The 17,106-nt window shown below is 45.2% G+C and overlaps 1 protein-coding gene across 11 annotated transcripts in view; it reads left to right on the top strand.

The window, feature by feature from the left end:
- afg2a (AFG2 AAA ATPase homolog A) overlaps window positions 1-17,106 on the top strand; it is a 553,942-nt gene that overhangs the window by 31,890 nt on the left and 504,946 nt on the right. For all 11 annotated transcript variants that reach the window (XM_067993427.1, XM_067993439.1, XM_067993450.1 and 8 more), the window contains exons 8-9: window positions 5,908-6,031; window positions 14,914-15,169. In XM_067993427.1, the coding sequence (XP_067849528.1) occupies window positions 5,908-6,031; window positions 14,914-15,169 (380 nt within the window). The remainder of the gene's footprint in view (window positions 1-5,907; window positions 6,032-14,913; window positions 15,170-17,106) is intronic.

The raw sequence follows: 17,106 nt of genomic DNA on the forward strand, positions 1-17,106 counted from the left end.
AAGAGATGGTACTCAGTAAAATAATGGGACTCAAGGCGGATAAATCCCCTGGACCTGATGGCTTCCATCCTAGGGTCTTGAGGGAAGTGGCAGTAGGGATTGTGGATGCTTTGGTGATAGTTTTCCAAAATTCCCTGGACTCAGGAGAGGTCCCGGCAGATTGGAAAACTGCTAATGTAACACCGTTATTTAAAAAGGGTAGTAGGCAGAAGGCTGGAAATTATAGGCCAGTTAGCTTAACATCTGTGGTGGGTAAAATTTTGGAGTCTATTATTAAGGAGACAGTAACGGAACATTTAGATAAGCATAATTTAATAGGACAAAGTCAGCATGGCTTTATGAAGGGGAAGTCATGTCTGACAAATTTGCTTGAGTTCTTCGAGGATATAACGTATAGGGTGGATAAAGGGGAACCAGTGGACGTAGTGTATTTAGACTTCCAGAAGGCATTCGACAAGGTGCCACATAAAAGATTATTACTTAAGATAAAAAATCACGGGATTGGGGGTAATATTCTGGCATGGGTGGAGGATTGGTTATCGAACAGGAAGCAGAGAGTTGGGATAAATGGTTCATTTTCGGACTGGCAACCAGTAACCAGTGGTGTTCCACAGGGGTCGGTGCTGGGTCCCCAACTCTTTACAATCTATATTAACGATTTGGAGGAGGGGACCGAGTGCAACATATCAAAATTTGCAGATGATACAAAGATGGGAGGGAAAGTAGAGAGTGAGGAGGACATAAAAAACCTGCAAGGGGATATAGACAGGCTGGGTGAGTGGGCGGAGATTTGGCAGATGCAATATAATATTGGAAAATGTGAGGTTATGCACTTTGGCAGGAAAAATCAGAGAGCAAGTTATTTTCTTAATGGCGAGAGACTGGAAAGTACTGCAGTACAAAGGGATCTGGGGGTCCTAGTGCAAGAAAATCAAAAAGTTGGTATGCAGGTGCAGCAGGTGATCAAGAAAGCCAACGGAATGTTGGCTTTTATTGCTAGGGGGATAGAATATAAAAACAAGGAGGTATTGCTGCAGTTATATAAGGTATTGGTGAGACCGCACCTAGAATACTGCATACAGTTTTGTTGTCCATACTTAAGAAAAGACATACTTGCTCTCGAGGCAGTACAAAGAAGGTTCACTCGGTTAATCCCGGGGATGAGGGGGCGGACATATGAGGAGAGGTTGAGTAGATTGGGACTCTACTCATTGGAGTTCAGAAGAATGAGAGGCGATCTTATTGAAACATATAAGATTGTGAAGGGTCTTGATCGGGTGGATGCAGTAAGGATGTTCCCAAAGATGGGTGAAACTAGAACTAGGGGGCATAATCTTAGAATAAGGGGCTGCTCTTTCAAAACTGAGATGAGGAGAAACTTCTTCACTCAGAGGGTGGTAGGTCTGTGGAATTTGCTGCCCCAGGAAGCTGTGGAAGCTACATCATTAGATAAATTTAAAACAGAAATAGACAGTTTCCTAGAAGTAAAGGGAATTCGGGGTTATGGGGAGCGGGCAGGAAATTGGACATGAAGCTGAGTTCGGATCGGTCAATGCCCTGTGGGTGGCGGAGAGGGCCCAGGGGCTATGTGGCCAGGTCCTGCTCCGACTTCTTGTGTTCTTTAGATTTGTAGTTGGGATCAGATCAGCCATGATCTTATTGAATGGCGGAGCAGGCTCGAGGGGCCGATTGGCCTACTCCTGCTCCAATTTCTTATGTTCTTATGTTCTTATGTTCTATAAAAGCCCTTCATAATTTTATATACCTTTACTAAATCTCATCTTGGCCTTCTCTACTCCAGTGGATATACTCCCAATATCACAAATCTCTGCTCGTTACTATAGTTTCCTATCCCTTGCATCATCCTGGTAAACCTATGTTTACACTCTGTGGCTTTAATGGGATGCCCAAAACTACACACACTACTCTAACTGTGGCAGAACAAATATTTTGTACAAATTTATAATCTTTACTCTGATACTCTATGATTCTCTACTTAAAAATCCAAAATGCTGTTGACGTTTTTAATGGCTTTTTTTAACCTGCATTCGTACTTTCAGGAAGCTAGGTATTAGAACCTCTGCATTTCACTGCTCATCCATACCTGTTAGCATTCTTTGATGTACCAGTTTTTCACCTTCTAAGAATATATTTATTTTGTCCTTTATCCATCATGTATTTGAAGATATCCCACTGCTGATCTGTCAACCTGTTTGCTAACTTTTCTGCCCAGTTAATTTGGGCCAAATCCCTTCTTGTCTTTACATAGAATTACATGGAATGTACAGCAGAGAAACAGGCCATTCGGCCCAACAGGTCCCTGTCTGTGTTTATGCTCCACACGAGCCTCCTCCCACCCTTCTTCATCTAACCCCATCAACATATCCTATTATTTTCTCCCTCATGTGTTTATCTAGCTTCCCCTTAAAATCATCTATGCTAGTCACCTTAACTACTCCTTGTGGTAGTGAGTTCCACATTCTAACCACTCTTTGGGTAAAGAGGTTTCTCCTGAATTCCCTATTGGATTAATTAGTGACTATCTTAAAATTATGACCCCTAGTTCTGGTCTCCACCGCAAGTGGAAACATTTTCTCTACATCTACCCTATCAAACCCTTTCATAATTTTAAAGACCTCTCTCGGGTCACCCCTCAATCTTCTCTGTTTATAATATGGAGACCAGAACTGTTCACCGTACTCCAAGTGTGATCTAATCAAGGTTCCATACAAGTTTAACATAATATCTATGCTTTTCAATTCTATCCCTCGCGAAATGAACCTCAGTGCTTTGCTTGCTTTTTTTATGGCCTTATTAACCTGTGTCGCTACTTTTAGTGATTTGTGCATCTGTACCATAGATTCCTCTGCTCCTCGACCCCATTTAGACTCTTATTTTCAAGGAGTATGTGGCCGCCTTATTCTTCCTACCAAAATGCGCCACCTCACACTTATCTATATTGAAATTCATTTGCCAATTACACGCCCATTCTGCTAGTTTATTAATGTCTACCTGTATTTTGATGCAGTCCTCCTCGGTATTAATTATACCCCTCAATTTGGTGTCGTCCGCAAATTTTGAAATTGTACTTCCGATTCCTGAGTCCAAATCGATTATGTAAATAGTGAGCAACAGTGGTCCCAGCACCGATCCTTGTGGAACACCACTTCCCACCTTTAACCTGTATTTTCTGTTTTCTGTTTTGTAGCCAGCTTGCTATCCATTCTGCTACTTGTCCGCTGACTCCACATGCTCTGACCTAAGTCATGAGTCTACTATGTGGTACCTTATCGAAGGTCTTTTGAATTTCCAAATATATTACATCTACCGCATTACTCCTGTCTACCCTTTCTGTTACTTCTTCAAAGAATTCAATATGGTTGGTCAGGCGTGACCTTCCCGTTTGAAATCTGTGCTGACTTTTCTTTATTATATTTTCGGCTACAATGAGAGATGCATGCAGTGGTATTGGTGCAGTCCAGTGCCCCTCAGTTTTTGTCATTCTGCGCAGTTGAGCTGGTTTTTGAATGCTGGCTGTGATTGGACAGTTCCTCTACAAAACTTGTTAACACTGACTTAGTGAAAAAGGAATCTAAATTCAACCTGCTCATTCATCATGCCCGCTAGGAATTTTGCTGCACACTGATAGAGACTTGGTCTGGTAATTTTTTTAATTCTCTGAATATTAGCAGAGATTTGGTTGGGAGGGGAGAGAGGGGAAGGTACACTAAGCCTGGCCCTGATCAGTTTTTGAGATTGGTGCACAGTGCTCCTCATACTGGGGCAGGCACCCTGAAGAGGCAATTCCCCTCATCTCATATCACTCTAGAGGGTTTGCTCCACATTTGAACTGAAGTGAACATGTTCAAGGCTCCATTGAGGTAACTTTGAAACTAAAAGTTAGAAAGTAATTGGCAATATAAGAGATAAGTACCGATCAGTGATGGTACTAGCTCAGAATTACATTTCCTTTTTGAGGGGATGTCTCCAGTTGCACTTGTTAAAATTTAGGGGCCGATAATATGATGGCAGGTGTCTGAAAGCTGGGGTAATGGTAAGCATGTTTGATATACCCCCATGTTGATTTCATTTATCTTGCTATGTGGAGACTGCAAGTAGAAATCGCTTGGTTTTTATTCCCCTCCCCCCCCCCCCCCCCCCCCCCACAGGGAGAACCAGAGGGAAAGGCTAGCAGCCAGTTCTGAGTTGCATGGTAGAGAAAGGTCGAGAAGCAGGTTTCACATCTGCCTTTTGGCTACCGTTGCTGCGTGGACCAAAGAATGGTGGCGGTGGGGGGAGGTGGTTGTCGGGGGCGGGGGGGAGGAGAGAGAATAGCGGAAGTCTTTCACTTCCTTCATAAATGAGAGAGTGTTTTAATCATCTTGCAGCAATGAGTTATAATCTTATAAAGGGCATTTGATAAAGTACCACATAATAGACTTATTAGCAAAATTGGAGCCCATGGGATTAAAGAGGCAGTGGCAGCATGGATATAAAATTGGCTAAGGGACAGAAAGCAGAGAGCAATGGTGACCGGTTGTTTTTCAGACTGGAGGGAAGCATACAGTGGTGACCCCCAAGGGTCAGTATTAGGACCACTGCTCTTTTTGATATATATTAATGACCTGAACTTGGATATATAGGGCATAATCTCAAAGTTGTCAGATGACACGAAACTCAGAATTGTAGTAAGCAGTGAGGAGGATAGTAACAGACTTCAGGAGAACAAGGGCAGATGAAATTTAACCAAGTGTGAAGTGATGCATTTTGGTAGGAAGAATGGGGAAAGGCAATATAAATTAAAAGGTACAGTTTTAAAGGGGGTGCAGGAATAGAGGGACCTGGGGGTGTACGTACACAAATCTTTTAAGTTGAGAGGGTTGTTAAAAAAAGCATACGGGATCCTGGGCTTTATAAACAGAAGCATAGAGTTCAAAAACAAAAAAGTTATGCTAAACCTTTATAAATCACTGGTTAGGCCCCAGCTGGAGTATTGTGTTCAATTCTGGGCACCACACTTTAGGAAGGATGTCAAGGCCTTAGAGAGGGTGCAGAGGAGATTTGCTAGAATGGTATCAGGGATGCGGGGCTTCAGTTATGTGGAAAGACTAGAGAAGCTGGGATTGTTCTCCTTAGAGCAGAGAAGGTTAAAGGAAGATTTAATAGAGGTATTCAAAATTATGAAGGGTTTTGATAGAGTAAATGAGGTGAAACTGTTTCCAGTGGCGGAACGGTCGGTAACCAGTGGACACAGATTTAAGGTAATTGGCAAAAGAACCAGAAACAAGATGAGAAGAATTCTTTTCACACAGTGAGTTGTTATGATCTGGAATACACTGTCTGAAAGGGTGGTGGAAGCAGAGTCAATAATAACTTTCAAAAGGGAATTGGATAATCACTTGAAGGGGAAAATATTGCAGGGCTATGGGATAGGGCAGGGCAGTGGGACTAATTGGATAGCTCTTTCAAAGAGCCGGCACAGGCATGAATGGCCACTTTCTGTGCTGTATGATTCTATGATACTGCCTATTTCGTTAGTGCATTGGAGTGTCAGCCTAGATTGTAGGCTTAAGTCTTGCAATGGCCTTGAACCTACAACCTTCTGACTAAGGTGAGAGTGCTACCAACCGAGGCAAGCTGATATTTGTTAACCTGAAAAATTTGCTTTCTGTGTAACCCTTTCAGCTTGATTCTGAATAACTCAAAAATATTTCCAAATTAATATTAGTGAAAGAACTGTGTAACCGTAGGCCGTGGATTGAATAGGAATGTGTTCGGAAGCAGGCAGATAATTCTGTACATGTGAAAGATGTTGATTCCATCAGATTAGATAAGCCATTCAAAACAGGTTTGTAAATGTGACCCTTAAAATGTGACGTGCATCTAATGGCTTATCTCTTTTTCCAGTCAACCTTCAATTATATTTATAGATGAACTTGATGCCTTATGTCCAAAGCGGGAAGGAGCTCAGCATGAAGTTGAGAAGCGAGTGGTAGCATCACTGCTCACACTAATGGATGGTATTGGCTCGGTGAGTAAATTGTGTGTTAGTTGGGTATTAACACTCAAGTAGGATAATCATTTACTGAATTTTTGCAAAGCGTAATCGTATTTGACCGGTTATGTGATCTTGTAAATTGCAAGAGATTGTGTTGCAGTTTCAACCGTCTGGTATTTTTCCTCTAGTTTGTTTCCTAATTCTTTCCATTCATGAGCTTTGTTGTGTGAGATTATACTTTCCACTGTTAAATTTGGCCTGTCTTTTATTGTAATCAGTTTTTTCATTAGAATTCATATTTTCCACACCAAGTTTTAATCTGCAAGTACTCTTTAGTTGCTATGGCTGAATTATGTATCTTTTTCTAAGAAAATATATTGTCCCCTTTATTTTCCCTTTCCAACCTCTCGTTTTTCTCTTCCTTGTGGGCTCCCTGAGTCAAGTGTCTTCTGTGGTAGAGTAGGCAGGAGTCGACGTTCTCAAAACTCTAGGACAGAAGCTTGGAGGTTTGTGTGAGCAGCCTATTGGCGACTCTCCCTTCTTTCCCCTCTGTAATCCACATTAGAAAGCTATTAGCTTCTGCTTGGTTCCTCCACATAGTGACGTGAACGAGATTGGGAACTCACTGCACTGGGGAATTAAGCTTTAGCATAGGTACATCAGTGCATTGTACTGCCACAGAACTCCCATAGTTGTGGGTTTACAGGAAGAAGTCTTTCTTTTTGCTAATGTGACTATTCTGCAATAGCTTTTATTAACAGAAAGGGAAAGAAGTATGTTACCAAGACTTTGATTAATTGGTGTATATCTGATACTGTGAAATACTGTAAATTAGTGGTGGTGGAGGGAATGGTGAAAAATTTATCATCTGTCACCTATTATAATATATCCAGGTTCTATGTTGCTTATTAATTTTTTACCCTTGTTGGTCAATATTCGGATTCAACATTGACACGCCGTGAAGATAGCTAGCCTCTTGTTAAGTAGATCTGTGATTTTAAGGCATATGTTACACGAAGTAATGAATCTTGCTTTAAGTCAATCCTCAGTGTCCTGCTGACTTTCAGAAGCCTCTCTGCTTTGCTTTTCCAGTTCATGGCACCACAGATCTCCTTGACTGAGTTGCATCTTTGTAAATCACTGCAAGCTGTTCTTCTGTATACTATATGACAATTTCTACTCTTAAAATATATTGTAATGAAAGGTCTGGGTAGTATTTAGTACTGAAACTGTCCCTCTCTTTTCCATCCTTTATCCTGCCAGTCGTCTTTCCTCCACTCCTGAAGGTATTGAATTCCAGCTGAGGTACAATTCAGTGGATACCAGTTGTTCTCTGATACCTCACTCAAGTGGGCATTCTTCACATATGAGCATAGGCAATGAACATTTTTGGGTTATTCAAGTATAGGGTACATCAAAGCTCTGCCTGATCCTGTCCTTGCCCAAGATTTTTCAGTTGGGATCACTGGATAGCAATCAGGAGCAGGAGCCCTAGCCAATTTTCCCCTCTCTTATCTGGGCACCGAGGCTAGTTATGGCACCCCTATTGCTGCCCCAACTGAGTTTAGCTAATTCAGCAGAGTCCAGGGATTGAACCTGAGACTGCCCTGATCTAAATGGTTCACCTACTCCCTGCTTTAACCAGTAAATCCAGTGAGGAGCATACATTTTATACATAAACTAGCGAGCTTATAGGTTAATGACTTGTGTATTGTTGGGAAATGTAGACATTGTTTCAGTGGAGAGATGCATGGATTAACTTATGTCCTCAAAATGGAAATGTATGTTTGCATCGGGAGCTTGTTGGAGGGGGGTGGGGGGCAGAAAATTTGGTGCTGCAGGATTTAAAGGCTTGCAGCAACAACTTAAAGGAAAAGTTATTTTTACCAACCAAATTATAAATATATTTAACTTAAAGTGCAAACAATATAAACTAGAGAGTACAACTCTAAAAGGGGTACAGGAACAGAGAGATCTGGGGGTATATGTGCACAAATTGTTGAAAGTGGCAGGGCAGGTTGAGAAAGTGGCTAAAAAGCTTATGGAATCCTGGGCTTTATAAATAGAGACATAGAGTACAAAAGTATGGAAGTCATGATGAACCTTTATAAAACGCTGGTTTGGCCACAACTGGAGTATTGTGTCCAGTTCTGGGCACTGCACTTTAGGAAAGATGTGAAGGCCTTAGAGTGCAGAAGAGATTTACTAGAATAATTCCAGGGTTGAGGGAATTTAGTTACATGGATAGATTGGAGAAGCTGGGGTTGTTCTCCTTGGAACAGAGACGGTTGCGAGGAGATTTGATAGTGGTATTCAAAATCATGAAGGGTTTAGACAGAGTAGATAGAGAGAAACTGTTCCCATCGGCGGAAGGGTCAAAATCCAGAGGACATAGACTTAAAGCGATTGGCAAAAGTGACATAAGGAAAAACTTTTTTACACAGCGAATGGTTGTGATCTGGAATGCACTGCCAGAGGGGGTGGTGGAGGCAGATTCAATCATGGCCTTCAAAAGGGAACTGGATAAGTACTTGAAAGGAAAAATATTGCAGGGCTGTGGGGATAGGGCGGGGGAGTGGTACTAGCTGGAATGCTCTTGCATAGAGCCGGCGTGGACTTGATGGGCCGAATGGCCTCCTTCTGTGCTGTAACCTTTCTATGATTCTAATGGCCACAGAAGTGCTACAGCACATCAAGCCCTAATATTTCACGATACTTCTGTTAAAGTTTGGCTGGACGAAGGGTGGCACTGTGGCACCCCAGGGCACCAACTACACAGACACGCAGTACAGAGTGCTTGGAGGAGAAGGTCATGCATGTGAATGCAACGTGAAGCACACAGAGGAGCTGGTAGGACTTGTCACCACTACTGTGTACTAATTAGCTATCCGAAGTATACTTGGGACCTAAGGTGTACTTTTCTGACTTTGCGCTTCTAACGGGAGGCTTGCCCGTCGCACAAACTTGGGCATGCACTGCACGTGAATTTCTGACCCTAATTTAAAGTGCTGTTCCTTTTTATCTTACTCACTGGCACCAAAGCAAATACTGAAGTACAATATTCATTCAGCTGTATGCTTTATTTCGAGGATTATCACAATGACGGCTTTAGAAATTATTATTCTCTTTCTCTAGATAAGCACCAGGAAACTGTGCTAGGGCCGAGTGGTCCTCATCTATTCAGTAACTCACAGCATTCAATATTACTCACTCATATCCTCGCAAGCACCCCACTCCCAAGAGCACTGACGCAGAATGCCCATTTACTACTCTGATGCCTGTCATGAGGGGAGCACCGAGAAGAAACAATTGATTACTGAAGAGCACTGAAGTCCAATTGCGCTTATAGAGTGTGTCCTTGCACTGGGGGATTCTTGGCAGTTGTGTTGATGCTTAAGGCAATTTAGGTGAAGTTGTATTTTGTCACAGCCTGGAGAAGGTGGACAGTTGATTCACTGGTGGATGGGTATTCAGGAGGAATTCTAATCAGTTGTACAGTTCTAGCAGTTAACAAAAGGGCCTCAGCAGCTGGAACTGCTGCCTCCACCTGCTCATCTTGGTTACCTCCTTGCATTTAGTTGTCTCCTCCTCCTCCTCCAGGTGCTCCATAGTTATCTGTCATTGGATTGTGAAATTGCAGAGTAATGCAACAGATCACTATGACCCTGGAGACTTTCACTGGGTTATATGTAGCACAATACTTGATATTTCAAGGTATCTGAACCTTGCTTCAAGATGTTGTGACATATTCTATGATGATTCTGGCTGCATGCATCTCGCTGTGTGCGCTAGGTTGTTGTTTGATGTCTTAAGAGCGGGGTCACCTAGGAACCATTCTTACACTTTTTTGTGAATCAACTAACAAGGTTATAGTAGAAAGCTTTAAAATAAAGACATTGGGCTCGATTTTTGGACCTCCGAGCGGGTTTGTGGCGGGGGGGGCTCTGAAAATCGGGGATTCCCGGGTCGGGTCTGGAGCCCGGCTCCAACCCGCCCACTTCCGGGTTCTCCAGTGATGCGCATACATGTGCGCGCAGCCCCCGCATGCGGGACTCCTGCCGGCAATTAAAGCCGGCGGGATGCCACTTAAACTAATTAAGTGGGTACTTCAGGTTGTTTGCAGACCTGATTGACATGATGTTTTAGGAGGGGTGGGATTTTCAACTCAACATGTCCGTTTCAACTGGGAAACACTCCAAGTTGAAACGGACATGTTGTAGCCACCAGCCTGTGGGAGCTGCAAAGGTCCATTTGACAGGTGGTGGGGGGGTGGGGGAGACCCTCAGTTATTGCAGGAGGCCACTCTGTCACTTTGGACAAAGTTTGGTCTGCACCATCCTCCTCCTAACACTAAAATTCACCAACTTGGAACCTCAACCCCGGTGTGCAGACACATTTACCTACCTTGCGGACCCCCTCAAATGTACATCTTCCGGATGGGGGCCGCCATAGCTGCAGTCATGACCTCCTTGGAGGACGAACAGCATCACCAGCCTCACCGTCCACACCGTCCACCTCCGACACGTGGAGCTCCACAGCACAGTGCTGTGACACATCCACCTGCACAGCAGGAGGGAGGGCAACCGCAGAGAGAGATGCGTCGCAGAAGGAACTACCCTCGCCACAGGGTCTACAGACCGAGGCTCAGCTTCCTGGACCTCTCTGAGGAGCAGTGCATACGGAGGCTCAGACTCAGTCGCCAGGTAGTCGCGGACATCTGCAGCCTCCTTAATGACGAGCTGCTCCTGGATGGACTGAGCAGCATCTTCTTACCTGTCGCTGTCAAAGTCACCACTACCCTCAACTTCTTCGCCTCCAGATCCTTCCAGGGTGCCACCGGGGACATCACCGGGGTCTCTCAGTCGTCTGCACACAAGTGCATAAGGCAGGTCACCGACGGCTTGTTCTGCAGGGCCTCGCACTATATCAACTTCCCCATGGATGACCTCAGCCAGATGGAGAGGGCAGTGGGATTCCATGCTAAGGCTGGCTTCCCATGGGTGCAGGGTGTAATCGATTGCACCCTTATAGCGATACCAGTACCTTCACACGAGCCAGGACTGTTCATCAACAGGAAGGGCTATCACTCCATGAACACTCAGCTCATCTGTGACCACCGCAAGAGATTCCTTCACGTGTGCCAGATACCCTGGCAGCTGCCACGATCCCTTCATCCTCAGGGAGTCCAACATCCCGCCCCTCTTCCACTAACCCAACACCCGCAAAGGCTGGCTCCAAGGGATATCTCCTGTACACGTGACTTATGACACCTCTGAGGAACCCCACCACTGAGCCACAGTGTCGATATAACGACAGCCACATCGCTACCAGGTCTACAATTGAGCAGGCTATAGGGCTCAATATGCGCCACACAGAGTGGGACGCATTATAGTCGTCTGGTGTGCCCTGCACAACATGGCACAATAGAGAGGGGTGCCGCTGGAGGAGGCCCCATCCATATCTGCCACCCATATTGAGGAGGAGGAGGAGGAGGAACAACCCATGGGCAGAACAGCGGCTCACCTGGCTGCTTGTGAGGCCAAGGAGTCACTGATATGTGAACGGTTCTACTAACATCAGACTGTGTGAAGAGTCGAGTCCTTATCACCTGGACAGAGGAGCGGCCACACCAGCCCCCTCCCTCGCCCCCTGCACAAAACAGTGGTGGAACTGCACCTACACCCACTGTAGAATGATCCAATTGGTGGCATCAAGTGTGCGTGTTCATGGTGAACCTCATGAAAGAGACCTATTCCACAAGCCAGTCAAGAATGGGCAAGACGTGGCAGTAGTGGTGATAAGATTTATTGTGAATGTGGAAGAAAACAAATATAAATAAAAAACATGACAAATCGTCAAACACCCTTGTGCATCCCCTTTGTGCTTACGCCTTACGTTTACGGGAACCCCTATGTTGTGCTACCCCTGTGGCTTCAGCAGAGGTCGTGGCAGGTTGCTCTTGTCCAAGCCCTGACCGATGAGATGCTTTGCACGGACACCCTCTGGGTTTCAGTGCCCGTGAGGGCCCCTCCAAAGACTGCTCCATCTGCACCTGTGCAGGGGCAGACTCGGCCACCTGGAGAGTGCGCAGCATTGCGGGTACTGGTTGAGAGGGGGGCAACGGGTGAGACGTGGGAGCACTTTGAGTGGCGTCCCCACTTCCATGTCCCCTTTCACCATCATCCCTCTCCTGGCCCAGGCCCACAACACTCCTTCCACCCTGCTGGACGACAGTATGGAGGACTTGTGTGAAGCTTTGGCAGGCCAGTTGTAAGGTGTCTGTCAGCCTGTTTAAGGCGGCAGAATGTTGCTCACCCTGAATCCGAACGGCCGTTGTCGGGGCCTGAATGGACTCATTGTTGAGCCGTGCTTGACGCTCGATGGAGGCTAGCCTTTCCTCCATCGCAGGCATTCCTGCACCTGCCCGCGACATTATCTCAGAGATGCCTTCACGTTCCTGAGATAGTATTCCACGCATGCAGGAATTGGACTTCTCCGTCCTCTGCGCGATTGTGGAGAGTGCATGTGGCAACTGTTCCTGTACCTCGACAATATGCTGCTGCCCCTCGATGACTCTCCTTTTCACGCCTGGCCCCCAGCGGTCAGCATCTGTGTCCAGCTGAGCAGAGCCTGGAGAAGAGTCTTCTCACCGACACGGACTCTCCATGGCTACCCCTGCCACCAGGGTCTGTTCGTGCTCACATGTGGGTGGTGACTCACCATGTGCAAGCCCAACTAAGTGAGGACGGGGACCCACCGAGGTGTGTGTATCTGCGCTGGAGGATGGCTGGCTCAGATGTGACGATGGACCCTCAGAGGCCGGCAGGTCCTCTGAGGAATCGCCCTCCATGGTCACGGCAGTCGCAGATGGGCCTGCAAGAGAACAGAAAGCAATATTAAGCATGTGAACAGATGTTGAGGTGCTGCAGATGCCAAGTGATGCTAAGATCATTCGCTATCATGAGTGCTGAGTGTTAGCTTTGTGTCACGAGCGGCTTATCTCGAGTGCCTGCTGCTCCGCATCTGTTACTGCCACCTGGTGTGGCGGGCCCCCTCCGGTCCTTGCCCTCTCCCGGGCATTCTGGCATCTCTTCTCCTATCAAGGCAAAACACAGAGGCGTGATTGAGTGATGGTTGCATGGTGAGCCGCTGCATGCATTGGTGTGGGTGGGGTTGAGCATGAGGGAGATGCATGGGAGGTTGCGTGTGAGACATAGCCATGAGATTGTATGAGGATTGGGTTGCGTGGTAGTGTTCGAATGGGAACTGGGGCGGTGAGTACGTGCAGGCAAGGTGAGGATGAAAGTTGAGTGGATATGAGGAGTGATGCGAGAGGGTTGTGGTGGCAGTGCAGAAGGGGTTGTGTGGTGGTGGAGGTGATGTGGAAGTCGGAGTGTGCGAGAATGCGTAAGTGTACTCACTTTGGCTGACCTGGTTAGGTCATTAAATCTCTTCCTGCACTGCACCCAGGTTCTGGACACATTGCCACTGTTGGTGACCTCCTCAGCCACCTTCAGCCAGGCCTTCTTAGTGGTGAAGGGAGGGCACTTCCTTCCATCTGATGGAAAAAAGATTTCCCTCCTACTCCTCACCCCATTGAGCAGCACCTGGAGTGAGGAGTCCGAAAACCTTGGAGCAGCCTTGCCTCTGGCCTGCTCCATGCTCCTAAATTGGTTGTTTGCTGCAGGAGGAGCATTGGAGGACTGCCCTTTTCAATGGGGCTCCTCCGGCTGACAGACTGTGATGCGGGTGCGCAGTGCGCCTGCTGCGCAGGTCTAGGATGGGAAACACGGAAGCCAAGGTAAGGCTGCAATTACGTGCGGAGCACCCCGAATTCACTGGGCGTGTTACCCACGCGCCCAGTCGAACCCCTGCTGCCAACCTGCCTCCCTCCTAATATCGGGCCCATTATAACTGCTGCCTGGGAAGCAGGCATTGAACTGTATGATCCCATGCTGATGCTCACCGATGAGTTGAATGTGGTTCATCAATGCTGCTATTGTGTACAACAGCCATTATGGACATATGGGGATCATCACTTTGGGGAGTTCTACTATTTGGAAAAAGTGCAGTTCCCTCTTGTGCTGTTGACAGCTGTCTATGGGAAATATGATGCCGGAGCAAGCAACTGTATCAGAAACCTGCTTGACGCATCTTTGCACTGAGGATTGACTGACTGTTGCTGACGTCCCCTATAGCCTGTCAGAACTAGCCTGGGTGTAAAAGTTGAGTGCTGTGTTGACCTTGACAGCTGTTGGCAGTATTGTGCCTGTGGGAGAGTTTGGCTGGAGGTCGTGTGCTAGCATGGGCTTAACTCTCTCACAGCCTCTTACCAATCACAGTGTACGGAGACATAATGCCTCTGGGTATATATTGGGTTCTAATGTAATGGTGGGTGCGGGCTGACTTCCTCAGGTGCAGTCTCACCTGCCTGGCATCCTTCCTGTATTCCTCTTTTTCCTCTACATAACATAAATATAAAGGTATTCCCAAAGGAATGCTCACATTTATTTTGCAGTAGCTGAAAATGGCAGTGCCAAAACTCCTGGCACAAACACAATGAAAATAAAGCAGGGCCAAAATATATTGTTCTGCAGGCTCCCGTCAATCCATGTGATAAAGGTCAGCTCGCCTTTAAATGTGAATTTCCTGTGTAGCAACCTTCAGTATGAAAGCATGAAGCATGTGTGTGTTATGACATATAATATAGTAATGGGCATTTATCAGATAGAAGCAACCAAATCACTGGCTATGTAAGTTGTGACTTCTGTAAGACTGGACCACTGTTTGTTAGCTTCTAAAGCTTGAATTTTGAGGAAATTGCTCTTTAAGTCTCGAGCACTGGGGTGTAGTGAGATATACATTGACGAAATTTGATTTTTATTATTTGATTTTTTTTTTCCCACTCTTGTTAGGAGGAGAGTCAAGGACAGCTCCTGGTCCTTGGTGCGACAAATCGACCTCATGCCTTAGATCCAGCGCTTCGGAGGCCTGGACGATTTGATAAAGAAATAGAGATTGGTATCCCTAATGCTGGAGACCGTGCGGATATCTTGAAGAAGCTTCTAAAGAATGTTCCCACCTTGTTGACTGAGCTGGAGCTGGTACAGCTTGCAGATGGGGCTCATGGGTATGTTGGAGCAGATCTGACAGCAGTCTGCAAGGAAGCAGGTAACTACGTCGTGCTCTGCTGGTCTGGTTTTGTTGTTGCACCATCTTATGGTGAAAATGAGGTAGTACCGCCAAAATAATAAGTGAGCTACATTTTTTTGGCACTGTTTGAGAATTTAACTTGCTTAAATAAAGTAAGGTGAGCTGCATTCACTTTATACAGTATATAAAAATAAATGCTGTGCATTAAAATGTTATTTCATTGTATTTCATGATGCAAGTTATAGGCAGTGAGAGCTCTTGTGGAACGTCCAACATGTTAGGCAACAGAGTGATAGGACGTGGGTTTTCTCGTGCATTTCTGCAAATCAAGAGCTCCTGATAACTGTACTGATGTGACAGCTGCAAACTTCCCCACAGAGAATGAGGGAAGGGAACAGGAACAGTCACCCTTGGTTTTGTTGTTATGCTACTTTGAATGTCTAGCTATAGGTACCAAGTGTAGAACTCCATCCTTGCAACTTGGAAAAATGCTATTCTGTGTTCAGCTAGTTGAAAACAAACCAGTTATTCCTGCAGGTAGATGTGACTTACACCTGTACATTCTTTCCAAAGTTGGTATTACAATTGTGAAAGACAGAAGAAAGTGAAATTTATTACATTTGGGAGAAGTTAATAGTCCAACTGTCCTCTGCTGTTTAAAATCATAGTTCAGAAAGAAGAAGTGAATTTAACAGCAAAATAATGTGTTAAAAAAATCTCTTGGAGGCAGTTCCCTGAGGTTAATGCTAAGGAAAATCCATTGAAACTAGGTCTGTGTGAATGAGCAAAGTCATTTTAAGAGGCAACTTTAAAGTTCAGTTTTCTCAGGTGCCACACCAGCGAAGTATGGAGAGTTGGTCATCCAAATTGCAACTTTTTTTGATGTACTGTACTATGGTGGGCAGGTTTAGAAAAAATGTTGCTTTCTAAAAAAAAGACAATAGTTTAGGGGAAGAAAATGAACTTCATTTATTTTTGCGGTTATGAAATTCCTTTTTTCTTAGACAAGAGGGCGGGTGATCTGCTCCCAGAGTGCTCTCAGCCTGCTGCATTGTGGTGTGTGACAGTGGTCAGTGATTATCTCCTGGAGTTTTCGTTTGCCCTCTGTGGAGAAATGCCTGGCTTCCACTGAGCACCTATCCACCGCAGTGTGACTGAAGTCAACAGTACTGTGGCTTGGAGGACTGACTCTCCATACGTACCTCATTGTCGTAGCAGCAGAGAGAACTGAACTTTAAAGTTTCCCCTTGAATTTACTTTGTTTCTTGCGGTATCCTTGTGGCTGACACAGATCAGCAGTTTCAATGGCTTTTCCTTAGCTTTAACCTCAGAAAAGGGTCTCTGATGTAACAGATGTTAATTTCCATTTCACCACACCTTTAAAGTATAAGAATGCAAATTATGGCAGTTTAGGATTATGGACTGGTGTAAAATTCTTTCCTCATTTTTAAAAAATTGTCAATTGGCAGCTGTATTTTAATATTTTTAGAAATATTGGTTATGTGGATAGTAATTATATTTCTGCAGTTACTAATTGGCAGAAGATGTAATTTGTAGAATAAACTGGAGGGATTGTTTTTAAGAAAACCTGTATTTTAATTTTATGTAAATAGCAAGGACATCAATAACGTGTACTCAATGTTCCACTTAGAACAAAAAATGAAAGAGGGCCTGTTTTAATACACACAGTCAAAATAAACATTTGGAACGAAAATACCTATTTCTTCCCTTCCTCAGTTTTCTCCCCCATCTCTCCTGGGTTTTCCTGGTTCCATGGGCGCCAATCACCATCCAGTGCCCTGACCAGTAGCCATCTTTCACGTGTGATCCTAAACAGTTAGTGTTGGCAGGCTATTTCACCATGGGGTACTGCACAACTGAGTCTGATCCTCCTCTCACCGATCCCCGTATATGTATGCTCTTCCAGCAAAGATCATTGGATACGGCCAGCAGCA

The sequence above is a fragment of the Heptranchias perlo genome, chromosome 1, assembly GCF_035084215.1.
Source record: "Heptranchias perlo isolate sHepPer1 chromosome 1, sHepPer1.hap1, whole genome shotgun sequence".
NCBI lineage: Eukaryota > Metazoa > Chordata > Chondrichthyes > Hexanchiformes > Hexanchidae > Heptranchias > Heptranchias perlo.